This window comes from Balaenoptera musculus, chromosome X (genome assembly GCF_009873245.2).
Source record: "Balaenoptera musculus isolate JJ_BM4_2016_0621 chromosome X, mBalMus1.pri.v3, whole genome shotgun sequence".
Classification (NCBI taxonomy): domain Eukaryota; kingdom Metazoa; phylum Chordata; class Mammalia; order Artiodactyla; family Balaenopteridae; genus Balaenoptera; species Balaenoptera musculus.
Window position 1 is genome coordinate 36,137,849 of NC_045806.1, and position 17,436 is coordinate 36,155,284.

General features: G+C 45.0%; 1 protein-coding gene across 1 annotated transcript; it reads right to left on the reverse strand.

The window, feature by feature from the left end:
* Nucleotides 1-1,659: 1,659 nt before the first annotated feature.
* LOC118888757 (guanine nucleotide-binding protein G(I)/G(S)/G(O) subunit gamma-5) lies at nt 1,660-2,080 on the reverse strand. The gene has a single exon (XM_036840171.1). The coding sequence runs from the start codon at nt 2,005-2,007 to the stop codon at nt 1,801-1,803; it is 207 nt and encodes a 68-aa protein (XP_036696066.1). The 5' UTR covers nt 2,008-2,080; the 3' UTR covers nt 1,660-1,800.
* Between the last annotated feature and the right edge of the window lie 15,356 nt (nt 2,081-17,436).

A 17,436-nucleotide genomic window follows, 5' to 3' on the forward strand; every position in this document is an offset into this window, starting at 1 on the left:
TTCTCTACCCTTTATCATTTGTTCCAAATACCATTATCATGCTTCAGGTAGTTCATGGCAGAATCATCTCTATATTCCAAATTATAATACAACCAAATTAATGGCAGTCTATTAAGTGGCCCCTATGGTGTGGTACTAGTCTACCTTTGCAGCTTTTATTTCTCATGCCTTAAACAGTAGCCGAACATGCTGTTGTCCAGGTGCGTCCCACACTCTGCCTCTGACTTAGTTTTTGTTCACCCTGTTCCTTCTAGCTGGAATTGGAGCTATATTAATGTTTAAAATAATTTTATGTATTGTACTCAGAATATTAAGCTGCCATTTACAATTATAACGGATGTGGAGAAAATAATTTCTCTAATGGGTGGAAGAAAGGGCAGGTTACAATTAGTGTAGAATGATCTCAACTATTTTGAAAATACATAGAAGGGAATGCTAAAATAATGACAATACTTGCTTCTGACTAAAAGATTTTCTGTTGCTTCTTATTGAACAAATTTTATATAATTAGAATATATATTCTTTTTTAAAAATTTTATTTATTTTTGGCTGCGTTGGGTCTTCGTTGCTGTGCGTGGGCTTACTCTAGTTGTGGCGAGCGGGGGATAATCTGTTGCGGTGCACGGGCTTCTCCTTGCAGTGGCTTCTCTTGTTGCGGAGCATGGGCTGTAGAGCGCAGGCTCAGTAGTTGTGGCTCACGGACTTAGTTGCTCCGTGGCATGTGGAATCTTCCTGGACCAGGGCTCAAACCCGTGTCCCCTGCATTGGCAGGCGGATTCTTAACCGCTGCGCCACCAGGGAAGCCCTAGAATATATATTCTAATAAAACTTAGTTTTTTGGGTTTTGTTTTTTCTTTTTTTTTTCACCACACTGCATGGCTTGCAGGATCTTAATTCCCCGACCAGGAATTGAACTGGGGGCCATGGCAGTGAAAGTGCTGAGCCCAAACCACTGGACTGCCAGGGAACTCCCAAAACTTAGGTTTTAAAATTTTTTTTAGTTTGAAATGATTACAGATTCACAGGAAGTTTCAAAAATAGTACAGAGAAGTCCTGAGTACCCTTCCCCAAGTTTCCCCAATGGTTACATCCGGCATAACTGTAATACAACATCAAAACCAGGAAATTGATGGTGGTACAATCCACAGACCTTATTCAGATGTCATCAGTTTTACATGGATTTATATAATTCTATGCAGTTTTATCATGTGTTGATTTGTGTTCCATCATCACCAAGATCTCCCTCATGCTACCTCTTTGTAGTCACACCTGTCCCCTTCCTGCCTCCCCACCCTGTCACCAACCCCTGGCAAATACTCACCTGCTTTCCATCTCTAAAATGTCATTTCAAAATTGTTGTGTAAATGGAATTGCTCAGTATGTGACCTTTTGAGACTGGGGTTTTTTGTCACTCAGCATAAGGCCCTTGAGAGCCATCCAGGTTTTTGCAAATAATTTGTTCCTTTTTATTGCTGAGTAGTATGGATGTTCCATGGTTTGTTTATCCACTCAGCCATTGAAGGACATTTGGCTTGTTTCCCTTTTTTTTTTTTTTTTTTTTTTTTTTTTTTTTATACTAAGTATTTTATTATATGCTGCCACCAGTGTATATAAAATAATTACCCTTGTGAAACAGAAATTCATGAATATTCAGAGAGGTAGACTGACAAAAGTAGAAGTTTATATAGTATGGCACGTGTTATAGAGACAGGCTTTTGTACAGGCTTCAGATTTAGCTTTCCTTTGAATATTCACCGGTTTATGAAAAGTGGTTTAAAAACCTTGCAAAGATTCATTTTACTACAAAAAGGAACAGACTTTCTGAGGTCTGAAGGGATTTGTACTTGAAGATACTCCAGTCAGCAGGGGGTCATGTTGAGCATTCTGCAGACAGAATTGTTTCAAATCTGCAGCTGCCTGGGAAACCTTCACGCGGTTGAGCCCGGCCTCCAGCCGGAGCTGTTGAACCACCTTCTTCATAGCGGCGACGCTGGAGGAACCAGACATGGCGCACGCGAGAGCTGGGCAGATCGGCAATCCGTCGATGGATCGGTGGTGGGTCCGCAGGGCCAGACGGCGGGACTGCCTTGTTTCCCATTTTTGACTGTTACAAATTAAAGCTGCTGTGAGCATTTGTGTACTGGTTTTTGTGTGGACATAAGTTTTCACTTTTCTGGCATAAATGCCCAGGAGTGCAATTGCTAGATTGTATGGTAAGTTATGTTTAGTTTAACAACCCATCAAACCATTTTCCAGAGTGGCTGTACCATTTTACATTCCCACCAGCAATGCATATGAGAGATCCAGTTTCTCTGTGTCCTCGCCAGCATTTGGTATTTTCACATTTTATTTTGGCTGTTCTAATTGGTGTGAAGTGATATCTCATAGTGGTCTTAATCTGCATTTCCCTAATGGCTAGTGATGTTGAACATCTTTTCATGTGCTTATTTGCCATCTTTATATTCTCTTTGGTAAAATACATGTTCGTGTCTTTTGCCCGTTTTTTAATTATTGTTTTTCACTGTTGAGTTTTGAGAGTTTTTATATATCATAGATACAAGTCCTTTGTCAGATATTGGATTTGCAAAGATTTTCTCCCAGTCTATAGCGCGTCTTTTCGTTGTCTTTTTTTCCTTCAGCTGCGTTGGGTCTTTGTTGCTGCGCCGAGCTTCCTCTAGTTGCCGCGAGCGGGGGCTACTCTTCGTTGTGATGCGTGGGCTTCTCATTTCGGTGCTTCTCTTGTTGTGGAGCACAGGCTCTAAAGGCGCGAGGGCTTCCGTTGTTGCAGCATGCGGGCTCAATAGTTGGGGCACGCAGGCCCTAGAGTGCACGGGCTTTTTTTTTTTTAATTAATTAATTTATTTTTTTTAAATTTATTTATTTAGTTTTGGCTGCGTTGGGTCTTCGTTGCTGCGCGCGGGCTTTCTCTAGTTGCGGCGAGTGGGGGCTACCCTTCGTCGTGGTGCACGGGCTTCTCATTGTGGTGGCTTCTCTTGTTGTGGAGCACGGGCTCTAGGCACACGGGCTTCAGTAGTTGTGGCACGCAGACTCAGTAGTTGTGGCTCACAGGCTCTAGAGCGCAGGCTCAGCAGTTGTGGCGCACGGGCTTAATGGCTCCGCGGCACGTGGGATCTTCCTGGACCAGGGCTCGAACCCGTGTCCCCTGCATTGGCAGGCGGATTCTTAACCACTGTGCCACCAGGGAAGTCCCTTCATCTTCTTAACAGGGTCTTTTGTAGAACACTTTTAATTTTTTTAAAACGTTTAAAATTTTGATGCAGCCCAATTTATCAATATTTCCTTTTGTAGGTCTTGTTTTTGTGTCATGTCTAAGAACTCTTCACTTAGTCCTAGGTCCTAAAGATTTTCTACTATTTTTTCTGATAATTTTATTGTTTTACATTTAAATTGATGATCTATTTTGACTCAGTTTTTACTGTGTGAGGTTTACATTGAGATTTACTTTTTTATCTATGAATGTCCAATTGTTCTTTCTCCATTTGTTGAAAAGACTATCCTTCCTCCATTGAATTGCTTTTGCAACTTTGTCAAAAATCAGTTGTTTATCCCTGTGTGGGTCTATTTCTGGGCTCTCTGTTCTGTTTCATTGATCTATGTGTCTATCCTTCCACAAATACCAGAGTTTCAATTATGTTTCTAGCTATATAGTAAGTCTTAAAATTGGCTAGAGTGATTTCTCCCACTTTGTTCTTTTTCAGAACTGTTTTAGCTATTCTAGTTTTTGCCTTTCCATATTAATTTTAGAATAAGCTTTTCTACATCTACAAAAAATTTTGCTGGGATTTTGATGGTTATTGTCCTGAACTTATAGATCAATTTGGGAGAGAACTGACATCTTTACTATGCTGTGTCTAAAACATATATATATATATTTTGAATTGAGGTATAATTGATGTACAGTATTATATGTTTTAGGTGTACAACAGTGATTCACACTTTTTAAAGGTTCTATTCCATTTATAGTTATTATAAAATATTGGCTGTGTTGTACAATATATCCTTGTAGCTTATTTATTTTATACATAGTAGTTTGTTCCTCTTAATCCCCTACCCCTGTCTTGCCCCCTCCTCCCTCTCCCCACTGGTAACCACTAGTTTGTTTTCTATATCTGTGAGTCTGTTTCTTTTTTGTTATATTCACTAGTTTGTTTTATTTTTTAGATTCTACCTATAAGTGATATCATACACTATTTGTCTTTCTCTCTCTGACTAATTTCACTTAGCATAATGCCCTCCAAGTCCATCCATATTTTTGCAACTGGCAAAATTTCATTCTTTTTTATGGCTGAGTAGTATTCCATTGTATATATGTACCACATCTTCTTTGTCCATTCATCTGTTAATGGACACTTAGGTTGCTTCCCTATCTTGGCAATTGTAAATAATGCTGCTATGAACATCGGGGTGCATGTATCTTTTTTTTTTTAATTTTATTTATTTATTTATTTATTTATGGCTGTGTTGGGTCTTCGTTTCTGTGCAAGGGCTTTCTCTAGTTGCGGCAAGTGGGGGCCACTCTTCATCGCGGTGCGCGGGCCTCTCACTATCGCGGCCTCTCTTGTTGCGGAGCACAGGCTCCAGACACGCAGGCTCAGTAGTTGTGGCTCACGGGCCTAGTCGCTCCGCGGCATGTGGGATCTTCCCAGACCAGGGCTCGAACCCGTGTCCCCTGCATTGGCAGGCAGACTCTCAACCACTGCGCCACCAGGGAAGCCCTATGTATCTTTTTGAATTAGTGCTAAAACTTATATCCAGCCAACAGGGAGATTATCTGGTACTTTTCACATGGAACACTCCCATTTATTCATCCTAGGATCATGCTTCTCTTTTGGAGCATGTCCATGGTGCAAGTGTCTCCATGAAAGGCCACATTTTGTGGAGAAAGTTCATGCAGGAATATTAAGGAGTCCAGCTGCTAGTCATGGCAGCCTGGGTATTTCAGACCAACCCTCCTGCTGAAGATTACCATAAAAATGCAAGTGTAAATTTCATGCTGTCAGTCATCCCTATTCTGAGCCAGTAAGCACCTTCTGGAAGGGTTCCTGTTAGGGAGAGAGACAGAGGTCTCCCAATAGCCAATTAAGTAAGTTAGTAACTGCCTGTGCAGAAATTGCAATATTCAGCTAATCCCAAACTTGGAAGAAACCTTACACCTTTTCAGTTTCATCTTCTTAAAACTCATTATTTTGAGAGTACTTTGGAGTCTTACTTGAATATTAATTCTCAGCACGCTTCAAACTTAATTACCATAATGTTCCAGAATTTTAATAACACAAAATTTTAATGGCAGTTTTCATCAAGGAACTGTGTCCTTGGAATGTACTGTGGAGACTTCCCGTAGGAGTTCTTTAGTTGGCATACACTCAGGCAGAGCCTTCTCTTTCACAAGGGGCACAGGAGCTGCCATGTGCAATTCACACTCCTGTTCATTCTGTGGATTTCAAAGATATCTACAGTGTTAACAGTTTATCTTGTAAGAGGACCTGTGGGATAAATTTATCTTGGTATTAGTGTAACAGATAGGCTTTGCTTCTAAGAAACATGTTTTTCTCTTCTGAACATTGTGGAAACTGTACATGATTTCACTCTCCACCTCCCCACCACCACCCCCGAGCCCTAGGTCTATGGCATTTACTGACGATACCCCTGGTTGAATCTTCACCTACTCATTTTTACTTTTCCAGCTTTTTTTCATTTTCTTGCATGGACATTTATAAGTTGCCTCCAAATTTTAGAGATAAGGTATAAATATATAAAATGAAACTTAGCACTATTTTTTTTTTAGTGTATTGTTTTGGTTTCTTACCAAACAAGAAGGAATATCTTGAGGACAGGAATTTAGATTTAATGATGATAATAAAAATTACTTTTTAAGAATTAAAAAAAATTTTCCTAAAATTTGTCAGCACAGCAACTCAAGTAATCTTATTCATTTCCTGCTTAGGACTTGGGTAGGATACAACTCTTAAGGTTTTACCTCTAGAGGGAAGTTGGGTTTATCGTCCTGTCTTGTGGCTTTCCAGAAGCTCAGTCCTGGATGGTTCCTATGAATGTGTTATCTACTAGGGGAGATCAAACAACTAATGAGATTTGTTTTGAATGGTAGTGTCAGTAAGGTGGACATAGCTACAGGCTTACTATGTTTTAATGATCAAGCAGCCAAAATAAAGGTGTTTTTAAAGGTATGTAGTACCAGAAGATAAGGCTATGTTTGGGTAACAGCCCCGTTTAAAAGCTTAAGAAAGGAACTAGCATCATCACCCCTGGCCCTATCATGCTTTTTCTCCTCTCACATGTTTTCCTTCCTAGTGAAGGAAGCATGGAGGGTTCCTGTTTAAGGCCCAATCTTCTATTTGTGCCTTTCTCAAGAACCTAGCGCTGTGGTACTCTCTCATCTATTAATGCATCATCCATATTGCCCTCTCTCCCAGATCATTCCTTTAATATCTCCCATCTCAAAGCCCTCTCTTGATCTCATGTCCCTCTCCTGCTTGCTACTCCATTTTTCTCCCCCCCGCCCCAGCCTGTCTCCACAAAACCTCAAATTCACTGCATCTACTTCCTTACCTCTTGTATTTTTCTTTTACTCTAATCAGCTTTTCTTCTCCATCATTCCACTGAAGTGGCTCTTACTGAAGTCACAGTCACCTCTTCTTCCTCATCTTACTAGGCCTTTTAGCAGCCAGCGCTGACACTGAGCACTGTCTCGTTGACCCTTTTGTCCTAAGGCTCCCACAAGCTCACACTTACCTGGTTTTCCTCCTCCTTCAGTCTCTCGTGCTGAGTCCTCTTCCTCCTTCCCAACTCTTTAATATTGGAGGGCCCCAGGGTTCAGTCATTAATCAGCCTCTGTCTCCAGTCTCTCCCTAAGTGCTTTCATCCATCTTCATGGCCTTGGCTATCATCTCTTTTAATTATTTAATGTTTTATGTAGATAATACATTCACTTATTTCACGTGATATATGAAGTTATACAGTGAAGTTTTATTTCCACCTGCCCCATCCCAACTAGTAACCACATATTAGTTACTTGTATATCCTTCCAGAGTGTCCATATACAAAAGTAGCAATGTATGAATACACTTTCTCCTCATTTTACATGAAAGCACACTATAAACATTGTTCCATATCTTTTTCCTACTATACAGTATATACTGGAGATTTTTACATATCAGTACACAGAAAGAGTCCATTCTTCTTTACATTTGTATAATCAGAATATTCTATTGTGTGGCTATACCATAATTATCCAACTATCCTCCTATTGATGACCATATAGGTAGTTTTCCATCATTTGCTATTACCAATGATTAACTTTGTACACATAAGTATGTCTATGGAAATTTGGGTACATGTGAACAAGTTGTTCCCCACAGGAGTTGAATCAATTTGCACTTCCACCAGCAATGCACCAGAGTGCTTCTTTTCCCATAGCTTTGTCTGTGAACACAGTGACAAACTTGTATTTTGGCCAGTGTGACTGATTCTATTTTTTACCTGTATGGTTTTAATGAATAGTTCTCTTCTGAGTGAGCTTAAACACCTTCCCGTATGTTTAAGGGCTATTTGCATTTCTTTTTCTGTGAATTATCCACAAATATCTCTTGCTTATTTTTCTTTTGTGTTAGTGGTCTATTTCTTATGGATTTGTAGAAGCTCTCTATATTAGGAAGATTAGTTCTTTGTTATACGAGTAGCCAATTTTTTTTAACACTTTGTCATTTGTATTTTCACTTTCACATCATAGTTTTGTTTCTCAGCTATGCAGAGAGCTTTTTTTTTCTGTGTAGTTTGTTTCATCAATCTTTTCTTTTAGGACTTCTGAATATTGAGCCCTAGTTTTTTTCCTACTCCAACATGTTATCAAAGAATTCCTCTATGTTTTCCTTTTTTTTTTTTTTTTTTTGTCTGCGTTGGGTCTTTTGTTACAGCGAGCGGGGGCTACTCTTCGTTGTGGTGCGTGGCTTCTCATTGTGGTGGCTTCCCTTTTTAAAAAAATTTTTTTAAAAAATCTATGAAACAGATGGTTTACAGGGTACAAAGTGCCTTTGCACATCTATTATCTCATTTTTCGCTCTTTTTCACTCCAACAGTACTTTTTTGAGAGATATTATTTATATGCAGCAAAGTGCATAAATCCTAAGTGACCAGCTCAGTGAATTCTGCCATGTGTATACACTTGGGTAGATCAAGCTATATATAGAACATTCCAGCACTCCTGAGAGTTCCCCCACATTATCTCCTTTTATCTTCATTGACAACCTCAGGCTAGCAGAGCTGTTATTTGGCCCTGTAACCACTGAGGAACATCAGCCTGAGAGACCAAGACCTGGCTGCCCTCATGGCGGAGGGATGGCTGAGAGGCCCTCCATCTTGACCTTGCATCATTAGCCAATGAATTGAGCTCCTGGAAAAGGAGGCTCTGTCCCCCTTTCCACACAGCCAGGCAGGGAGTCAGAGTGGTGGGTTGGGAGGCACTGTTTAGTTATTTTTAAACTTTGGTCATTTTCCAGAGCCATCTCCCAACCATCAACATTCTAGACGATGCCCTGGAGTCTGAGGGTTGTCAGTGCCAGGTGTGGGGATGCTAGTGCCAGGCTAGAAACTGCCCCCCGGGGACGCAGTGGCCCCCAACCCATCAAACTGGGTGGGCAGTGTGCCTGGTGAGGAACAAGGCAGCTCCAATCCACTGATGCTGCAGAGGAGCGAGGTCTGGAACGTGACTCCAGCCGAAGCTTCTGGAAGGTCAGTGTGGGTGCATTCAGAGTCCAAATTCTCACTGTCCCCCAATCCTGGCCTGGGGCTGGATGAGGTTGGAGGGCTGACCCTAAGCAAGCTAGAGTGAATAGAAGGTACGCCCTGAGCTCTCCCATGGATTTCTCCCTCCAGTTCAAAGCCTTATCTCAAACAGCCTCTATCCCTAGGACATGGCCCTGGGGACATAGCCCGAGCACCTGCGTGGCCTCGGTTCCTCAGGGGTGACCTTGCTCGCTCTTCCTCAGAGCTCTGGGAATTTTCTCAGCCTACGTAGGAGAAGCTGTCTTGACTCTTCCAGTCATGAACAGAGTTCCCCCACCACCCCCTGGGACTGGAACTGTTTTCCAAAAGCTAGAAGACTGCCGAGTAGGCAGGGGGCAAAGGCCTCACCTGCTTTTCCCTCAGGGCAGAGTCCCCTTTAGCTCCACTCTCACTGGCTTCTGCAAGAGGGAGGCTGAGGAGCTGGGTGACTCATCTGATTTCTGGTAAGGAAAGTATCAGACGTTCCGATGGGCTTATTTATTTATGACTGAGATCCGGATGATGAGGCAACATGAGAAACATACAGAGGCTCCATAAAATTTAGCAAAGACTTGGGCAGCAGCCCATGTGGAATCCATTTGTTTTTCTATTTAAAAAGGGGTGGGGGAAAGCCTTCATTCCATAGCCGCAAATGAACTTACACCATCTGCTCATCTCCCAGCCAAGGAATACAATTCCAGGAAGCAGGAGAAGGGAGGCTGATCAGTGATGGCTGTCAGCTGTGAACAGCTGTTTATTCTCAACGACTATTTCCACGTAGACCCATTGCAGGGATCTGCTGTCCTTCACATGGCAGAGACGAAACAAAACCCCCGATGCCCGCATACAGCAGTCACCCACCCCTTCCTCCGCCCTTTGACTGACACGCGGTGACCCTCGCTCAGCCCTGCCTGGGACTCGATGACAAGCCCAGGGACAAAGAAAAGCTGGGTCTCAACGGACTCTGACCGACCTCACAGGGAGTCTGTCCCGGCAAGGCAAGAAAACAGCCTTCAGTTGTTCCAGGGACTAAGGTTTCACTCTTCCTGTTGCCAGGAACTGAGCTTCTGAGTAGCAACTGTCCGCGTCCCACACAAATAGCTTCGTCTGGATTTGCAGCAAGATCTGGGGTGGGGGCCTTTGCTATGAATTCTAACCCTGTGACTTCAGCACATGTCCCCTCGATGTTGTAAAAGCGTGTGTGTGTGGGGGGGGGGACTAGAATCACTTCTGGACAGGAAGTTATACAGGCAAAGAAACAAGCAAAACAAAACAACCCCAAAACGAACAAAAAAGATGACGCTTTGCTGTGAGTACAAAGGAGCCACAGCTCAGCCTGACAGGTCCTTCCAGAGAGATAAGGAACTGGACAGCAAAAGTCACACGCGGCCCAAGCCTCAGTGAGGTCGAGGTGAAATGGAAACTTCCTGTTTATTTTAGTCCTTTAAAGCCCCGGGGGCGGGGATTTAAACCATGGCTGTGGCACTGGGAAGGAATCAGAACAGCTAGGTCAGTCCAGAAAATTGTGGCGTTGCCTGGCCCATCGACCACGCCCTCGCGTTCCCATCTGAGGACAAAACGGAGATAATAGCATAATCACGCAAAGGAGTGACCCAGAACTTGCACCATATGCTTTCTTTTTTCCTTTTTTAAAAAAATTTATATATATTTTTTATTTTTGGCTGCGTTGGGTCTTCGTTGCTGTGCGCGGGCTTTCTTTAGTTGCGGCGAGCGGGGCTACTCTTCGTTGCGGTGCGCGGGCTTCTCATTGCGGTGGCTTTTCTTATTGCGGAGCACGGGCTCTAGGCGCGCGGGGCTTCAGTAGTTGTGGCTCGTGGGCTCTGGAGCGCAGGCTCAGTAGCTGTGGCACACGGGCTTAGTTGCTCCGTGGCATGGGGGATCTTCCCGGACCAGGGCTCGAACCCATGTCCTCTAGCATTAGGCAGGTGGATTCTTAACCACTGCGCCACCAGGGAAGCTCCCCGTATGCTTTCGATTAACCAATTTTAACCTTACAACGTCCTTCTCGGGGTGGGGGTGGGGATGGGGAGCAGATACCATCCTCATTTTTTTTTTTTTACATAATAGAGGCCTCCCAGGAGGCTAAGTGACCCAATCACACACAAACAGCAACTCAAAGGCTGAGTCAGGAACTGGTTTGGTCTCAGGCCCTCCCCCTAGCCCAGCTACTTCTGCCTAAATATCTCTAAGCACTCAGTTTCTTGGGCCTTTAGTTTTAGCACCTGGGCTGCAATGCTCACACTCATAGTCACGCCATTTCCACCACCCGCACTTGGGGATCTCTGTGGAAGTGAAACCGCACACCCCAGATTGGGATTCGAACCCACAGTCTCTGGCTTAGTGGGGGACTCGAACCCACAATCTCCCAGCTGAAACCGCACACCTCATCTCAGGACTTAATGAAGTTCAGGTTCTTTAGGTCTCGGCACAGGAGGAATTCAGCGAGAGGCAAAGTGATAGGTAAGTAGATTTATTGAGAGAGTTACGTACTCCATAGACAGCGTGTGGGCCATCTTGGAAAGGGAGAGGCCTGGGGGTTGTGGAGGTGGTTAGTTTTATGGGCTGTGTAATTTCATAGGCCAATGAGTGGATTATTCCAACTATTTTGGGGAAGGGGTGGGGATTTCCAGGATTTGGCCACCACCCACTTTTTGGCCTTTTATGGCCGGCCTCCGAACTGTCATGGTGCCTGTGGGCGTGTCATTTAGCATATGCTAATGTATTACAATGAGGGTATAATGAGGCTCAAGGTCCACTGGAAGTTGAATCTTCCGCCATTTTGGACCTAGCCGGTTCTAACCAGTTTATGTCGTATCCTAAACGGCTATGTCATTCTCTTAAAGGTTGTGTCCTGCCCTATTCCCTCCTGTCTCAGAAGGTCATCCAACCCAGGGTCACCCAACACCTCGGAGTAGTCCCAGGTAATTCTCAGGACGTACACAAGCAGGGCTTCCAGAATTTAGCACAGGGATGCTCAAACTGTGTCATACCTGTGGAGCATGTTAAAAATACATATGGCAAGGATGTGGAGAAACTGGAACCCTCATTCATTGCTGGTGGGATTGTTCTATGGTGCAGCTGCTGGGGAAAACACTTTGGTGGTTCCTCAAAAGGTTAAACAGAGAGTTATCCCACGACCCAGCAATTCTACTGCTAGGTATCTACCCACAAGAAGTGAGAACTTATGTCCACACAAAAATTTGTACACGAATGTTCACAGCAGCATTATTCATAATAGTCAAAAAGTGGAAACATTCCAAATATCCAGCAAAAGATAAATGGAAACAAAACGTGGTCTATCCCTACAGTGGAATATCATTCAGCAATTTAAAGGAATGAAGTACTAACACCTGCTACAACATAGATGAGCCTTAAAAACATTATGCTGAGTGCAGAAGCCAGTCACAGAGGACCACATATCATATGATTTTATTTAAAGGAAATTTCCAGAATAAGCAAATCCATAGAGACAGAAAGTGGCTTAGTGGTTGCCAGGGGCTGGAGGAAGGTGGGGGATGGCAGTGACTACTAATGGGTATGGAATTTCCTTTGGGGGTGATGAAAATGTTCTAAAATTAGCTAGTGGTGATACTTGCAAAACTCTGTGAAAGTACTGAAAACCACTGACTTGTATACTTTAAAAGGGCGAATTTTCTCATCACAAGGACAAAAAATTTTTTCTTTTTATTTTGTATCTTTGTGAGATGATGGATGTTCACTAAACTTATTGTTCACTTTAAGTTCACTTAAACTTATTCACTAAACTTATGTGAGCCAAATCGTTATGCTATGGACCTTAAACTTATACAGTGCTGTATGTCAACCGTATCTCACTAAAACTGGAAGAGAAAAAAGGGTGAATTTCATGGTATGTAAACTAGATCTCAGTTAAGCTATTACCAAAAAAATACATACACCTGGGCCTACCTTCAGAGATTCTGCTTTAGCAAGTCTGAGGTGGGACCTGGGCAGCTGCCTTTTTAGTAAAGTACCCTAAACGTTGGGGAGAGAGTGGTTTACAAGGAAATGTATGACGCTGAAACCGCACAATTCAGACTGGGACTTGAACCCAGCCAAAACCCAGACTGGGACTCGAACCCACTGCCTTTTTTTGGCCACGCTGCATGGCCTGTGGGCTCTTAGTTCCCCGACCAGGGATTGAACCCAGGCCCTTGGCAGTGACAGCAAGGCATCCTAACCACTGGACCACCAGGGAATTCCCCCCACTATCTTTTTTTTTTTTTGGCTGCTTTGGGTTGTGTTGGGTCTTCGTTGCTGCACGCGGGCTTTCTCTAGTTGTGGCAAGCGGGGGCTACTCTTCGTTGCAGTGTGCAGGCTTCTCATTGTGGTGGCTTCTCTTGTTGCAGAGCATGGGCTCTAGGCACGCAGGCTTCAGTAGTTGTGGCACACGGGCTCAGTAGTTGTGGCTCGTGGGCTCTAGAGTGCAGGCTCAGTAGTTGTGGCGCACGGGCTTAGTTGCTTCTCAGCATGTGGGATCTTCCCGGACCAGGGCTCGAACCCATGTCCCCTGCATTGGCAGGCTGATTGTTAACCACCGCGCCACCAGGGAAGTTCCCCCTCACCCCCGCTATCTTTTAATTGAGATCGCACACCTGGTCTCAGGACTTAATGAAGCTCAGGTTCTTGATGTCTCGTTACAGAAAGAATTCAGTGAGAGACAAAGTGATAGGTAAGAAGTGGATTTATTGAGAGAGATACACATTCCATAGACAGAATGCGGTCTGTCTCAAAAGGCGAGAACGGCCCTGGGATAAACACACTCCACAGACTGAGTGTGGGCCATCTCGGAAGGCAAGAGACCCTGAAATATGAGGTGGTTAGTTTTTATGGGCTGGGTAATTTCATAGGCTAATGAGTGGGAGGATTATTCCAACTATTTGGAGGAAGGGGCGGGGGTTTCCAGGAATTGGGCTACTGCCCAGTTTTTGGCCTTTTATGGTCGGCCTCGGAACTGTCATGGCACCTGTGTGTCATTTAGCATATGCTAATGCATTACAATGAGCGTATAATGAGGCTCAAGCTCCACTGGAAGTCAGTTCTTCCACCATCTTGGTTCTAGTTGGTTCTAATCAGTTTTTGTCATGTCCTATGGCTATGTCATTGTTTTAAAGGTTATGCCCTGCCCCCTTCCCTCCTGTTTCAACATCACTCACATCCCTGAGGAGCTCACAGTCACACTGGGGAAACATAGGGGTCTCTTAGGGGACAATTCAGGGTCAAACTGTGTGGTCTTAGAGAAGAGTATAGTTGTGGAGAGAGAGGACTGTTGTGGGTCAGGGTGGCCTGGGAGGGGTGGGAGAACTGAGCAGAGCCTTAGAGGAGAGACAGGATTATGCAGACAGAAGGATGCATTCTAGGTGCTGGGAGTGATTGGGGGTCTGCACAGACTGACCCGGACAGTCAAATTGGGGAAGTTGGGGAAGGCAGTTTTGCAGGAGTGGGCTGAGGTCCTCCCTGAATGCCAGGATGCCTTGCAGCTGAAGATGTGGAGCCAAAGATGATTATAACGATGTGAAGAAAGCAGGGTTTTAGGAGGAATAGCCTGGCTTTTGTGTAAAAATGTACTGTAAGCAAGGACTGGCAGTAAAAGGCCAACTGAGAAGCTGGGGCAGGAATCAAGAAATGAAATGGTGGGGGTCTAGGCCCGGGGCTTGATGGGGGACTGCAGAGGAAAGAGCAAAGTCAGAGTTTAAAGGGGAAATTAGCGTGAGATTGGCTAATGGAGAATGAAGAAAAAGAATCAGAGGGAACGCTATACAATCATGGACCCACAGCTGTTTCCCGAGTGAGACCAGGACCTGGTTTAAATCTCAGCTCTGCCACTATTGGCTGTGTGACTTGGGCAACTCACATGACCTCTCTGTGCTTTAATATTTCCAACAGTAAAATTCAAATAATAGTAACTGCCGCATAGGTTGTCATGAGGTGTAACTGGGAAAATCCACTTGAAACAGGGAACGCTGGAGAATTCGAAATGGGCTCTTCTGTCTTGCATTTCTACAGGCCACCTTCTCCCTGGGCAGCCTGAGGAGCCATTTGCTTGGGAGTGGGGAAGGTTTTCCTAAGTTTCTTGTGAGAATCGGAGAGAATTTCTTGGAGAATTTAGATCACAGTATTTCTTCCAGGATGGACAGACAGTACCCCTTCCACCATCGATGGGGCCACGGGACTTGTCTTTGAGGAGGAGGATATGATCTAGAGGAAGTGAAAATCCAGCCTTTGTCCCTTCTGGTCACCAGGAATTGTGGGAAGAAACATAGAGGCAGGGCCAGGAGAGGCGTGGCAGTGGGTCCCAAGGTCACTTTTCTGGGCTTCTGGCCAGGAAAGGGTGGAAAGTTGGAGAAATTGAAAGGGAAGCCAGAAGCAGGAGGCCTTTGACCAGATTCACCTTTGGTGCCTTAAGAGGAGACTGGCGGTCACATGGTGAGATAGAAGGGCAGGGCTGTAGCATCCAGGAGTGTCCCCTGGTGCTGCATGGCCTGGGCAGAAATTTCTGTTCTGGCTGGATTCAGGCCAAGAAGAGGGAGTCAGGCTATAGGTAGAAATTTAGGAGTCCACATCCATTGAGCTCCTAGAAAGTTCTGCCCTGGGAAATAGAGAGTGGTGCAAAGGTCAATTACAGTTTGAGCTGTCAAAAAGTGATCCTTGAAACCAAGCTTGGTGAGCTCACTGACGAACAGGGTGGGGAGACGCATAAATTAGGGAAGATGAGGACAGAAGCCTGGAAGCACCCCCAGCCAAGGGGAGGACGAAAGACAGTCACCGAAGAGGCCAGCAGTGTAGCAGGAAAGCTGGAAAAGTACTGTGTCAAAGAGGCCAGAGACGGCCAGGGCTTCAATTCCATGAGTGCTCGGGGTCCCCGCACTGCACTGGGCGGCCAAGTGAGGCTAATCCCTGTGGAAAGAGTCGTGCTTGCCTTACGTTTCAGTGTGGGCGGGCTGAATTGTCCAGGCCTTGAGTGTACTTTTCTGAGGGAACCAGAGTGCTCTTGTTGGATCCCAGGCTGACAGGAAAGCATCCTGGAGGCCACCCAGGCCCCTACTGGTAGAGTCCCTGCTGAGGCCACACCTATTGGCGCCAGGACAGATGAGTCAGGGCCTTTGACAGCCCAGGGGAGCACTCCCTGTCAGCTGGGAGCCTGGGTCCTGGCTCCAGGCCAGAGGTCATGGGATCAGCTCAGTCCCCGTCCACTTCCATGGCAACCTGGGCAGGGTGGCCCCATCCCGGTGCCAGCATGGCAGAGGCTGTGGGAGTGCCCAAGGGCAGGTGGGCAGGTCACTTTCGTGGCCAGGCCTTCCTGGTCCAGATCCCCGAACTGGGCCAGGAGGGTGTGTTGGGCAATTCTCTGAGGACGGCAGTGGCTGTACACACAACCCCCGATTTCCACATGACTTGCCCCTTCTTGTTCTTCCTGTCTGGGGTCATTTTAGCTGTGCCGTGGTTACTTTCCATAGCACTTGAACTGAAAAAGGAAACTAAAAAGAAAGAGCACCTCTATTTGGACTCAGAGGGAAGTTTGGGAATGGCTTTTCAAACCCCTGGTTGAGAAGGGAAGAGTGGGGACATCATTTTCTGAGGCTCTCGGATGCTTTGAGAAATTATAGAAATGACAACCGTTTTCCATGCGATAATTCATCCTCATGGCACAACATGGATATGGCACAGCCCTGCTTGCCAAGTGGTTTTGAGATTTTTATGATTTGAAACTCCTGTGTTTTCTGCCAATTTTTATATGTGAAAGCTGTTCCCTCGAATTATTAAAGTAGACAGCTCATTCTGGCATTCACCACTGTAGTTTGATCCTGGAACCTCAAAAATCAGTCTTCTCGGACTTCCCTGGTGGTCCAGTGGGTAAGAATCCGTGCTCTCAATGCAGGGGGCCTGGGTTCGATCCTTGGTCTGGGAACTAGATCCCGCATGCATGCCGCAACTAAGAAGCCCACAGGCCACAACTAAACATGCCGCAACTAAACATGCCGCAACGAAGATCCCGCATGCTGCAACTAAGACCTGGCGCAGCCTAAATAAATAAACTAATTAAAAAATATTTTTAAAAATCAGTCTTCTCACTCAGTAGTCAGTAACATAAACTCCAAGCTTGTTCATGCATTCATTCAGTAAATAGTTTTTGAGCATAAAATGTGTGCCAATATACTGCTTGAAGCTGAGGATGCAGAGATGAAACATATAGTCTATGGGAGCAGGGAGGGAGAAAATAAAAACAGATGTATCCTGGACTTCCCTGGCGGTCCAGTGGTTAAGATTCTGCGCTTCCAGTGCAGGGGGCACAGGTCCGATCCCTGGTCGGGGAACTAAGATCCCACATGCTGTGGGGCAACTAAGCCTGCGTGCTCTAGAGCCCGCGCACCACAACTAGAGAGCCCCCGGCGTGGCAACTACTGAGGCCATGCACTCTAGAGCCGGTGCGCCGCAACGAAAGAGCCCACATGCCACAACTAAGACCCGACGCAGCCAAATAAATAAATAAATATTAAACAACAACAACAACAAATGTACCCTTCCATTCCATGTGTGTTATGTTAGGTGGTACAGATGCTGTCTCCTCGGGGTCTCCTGAGCTCACCGGCAGCTGTG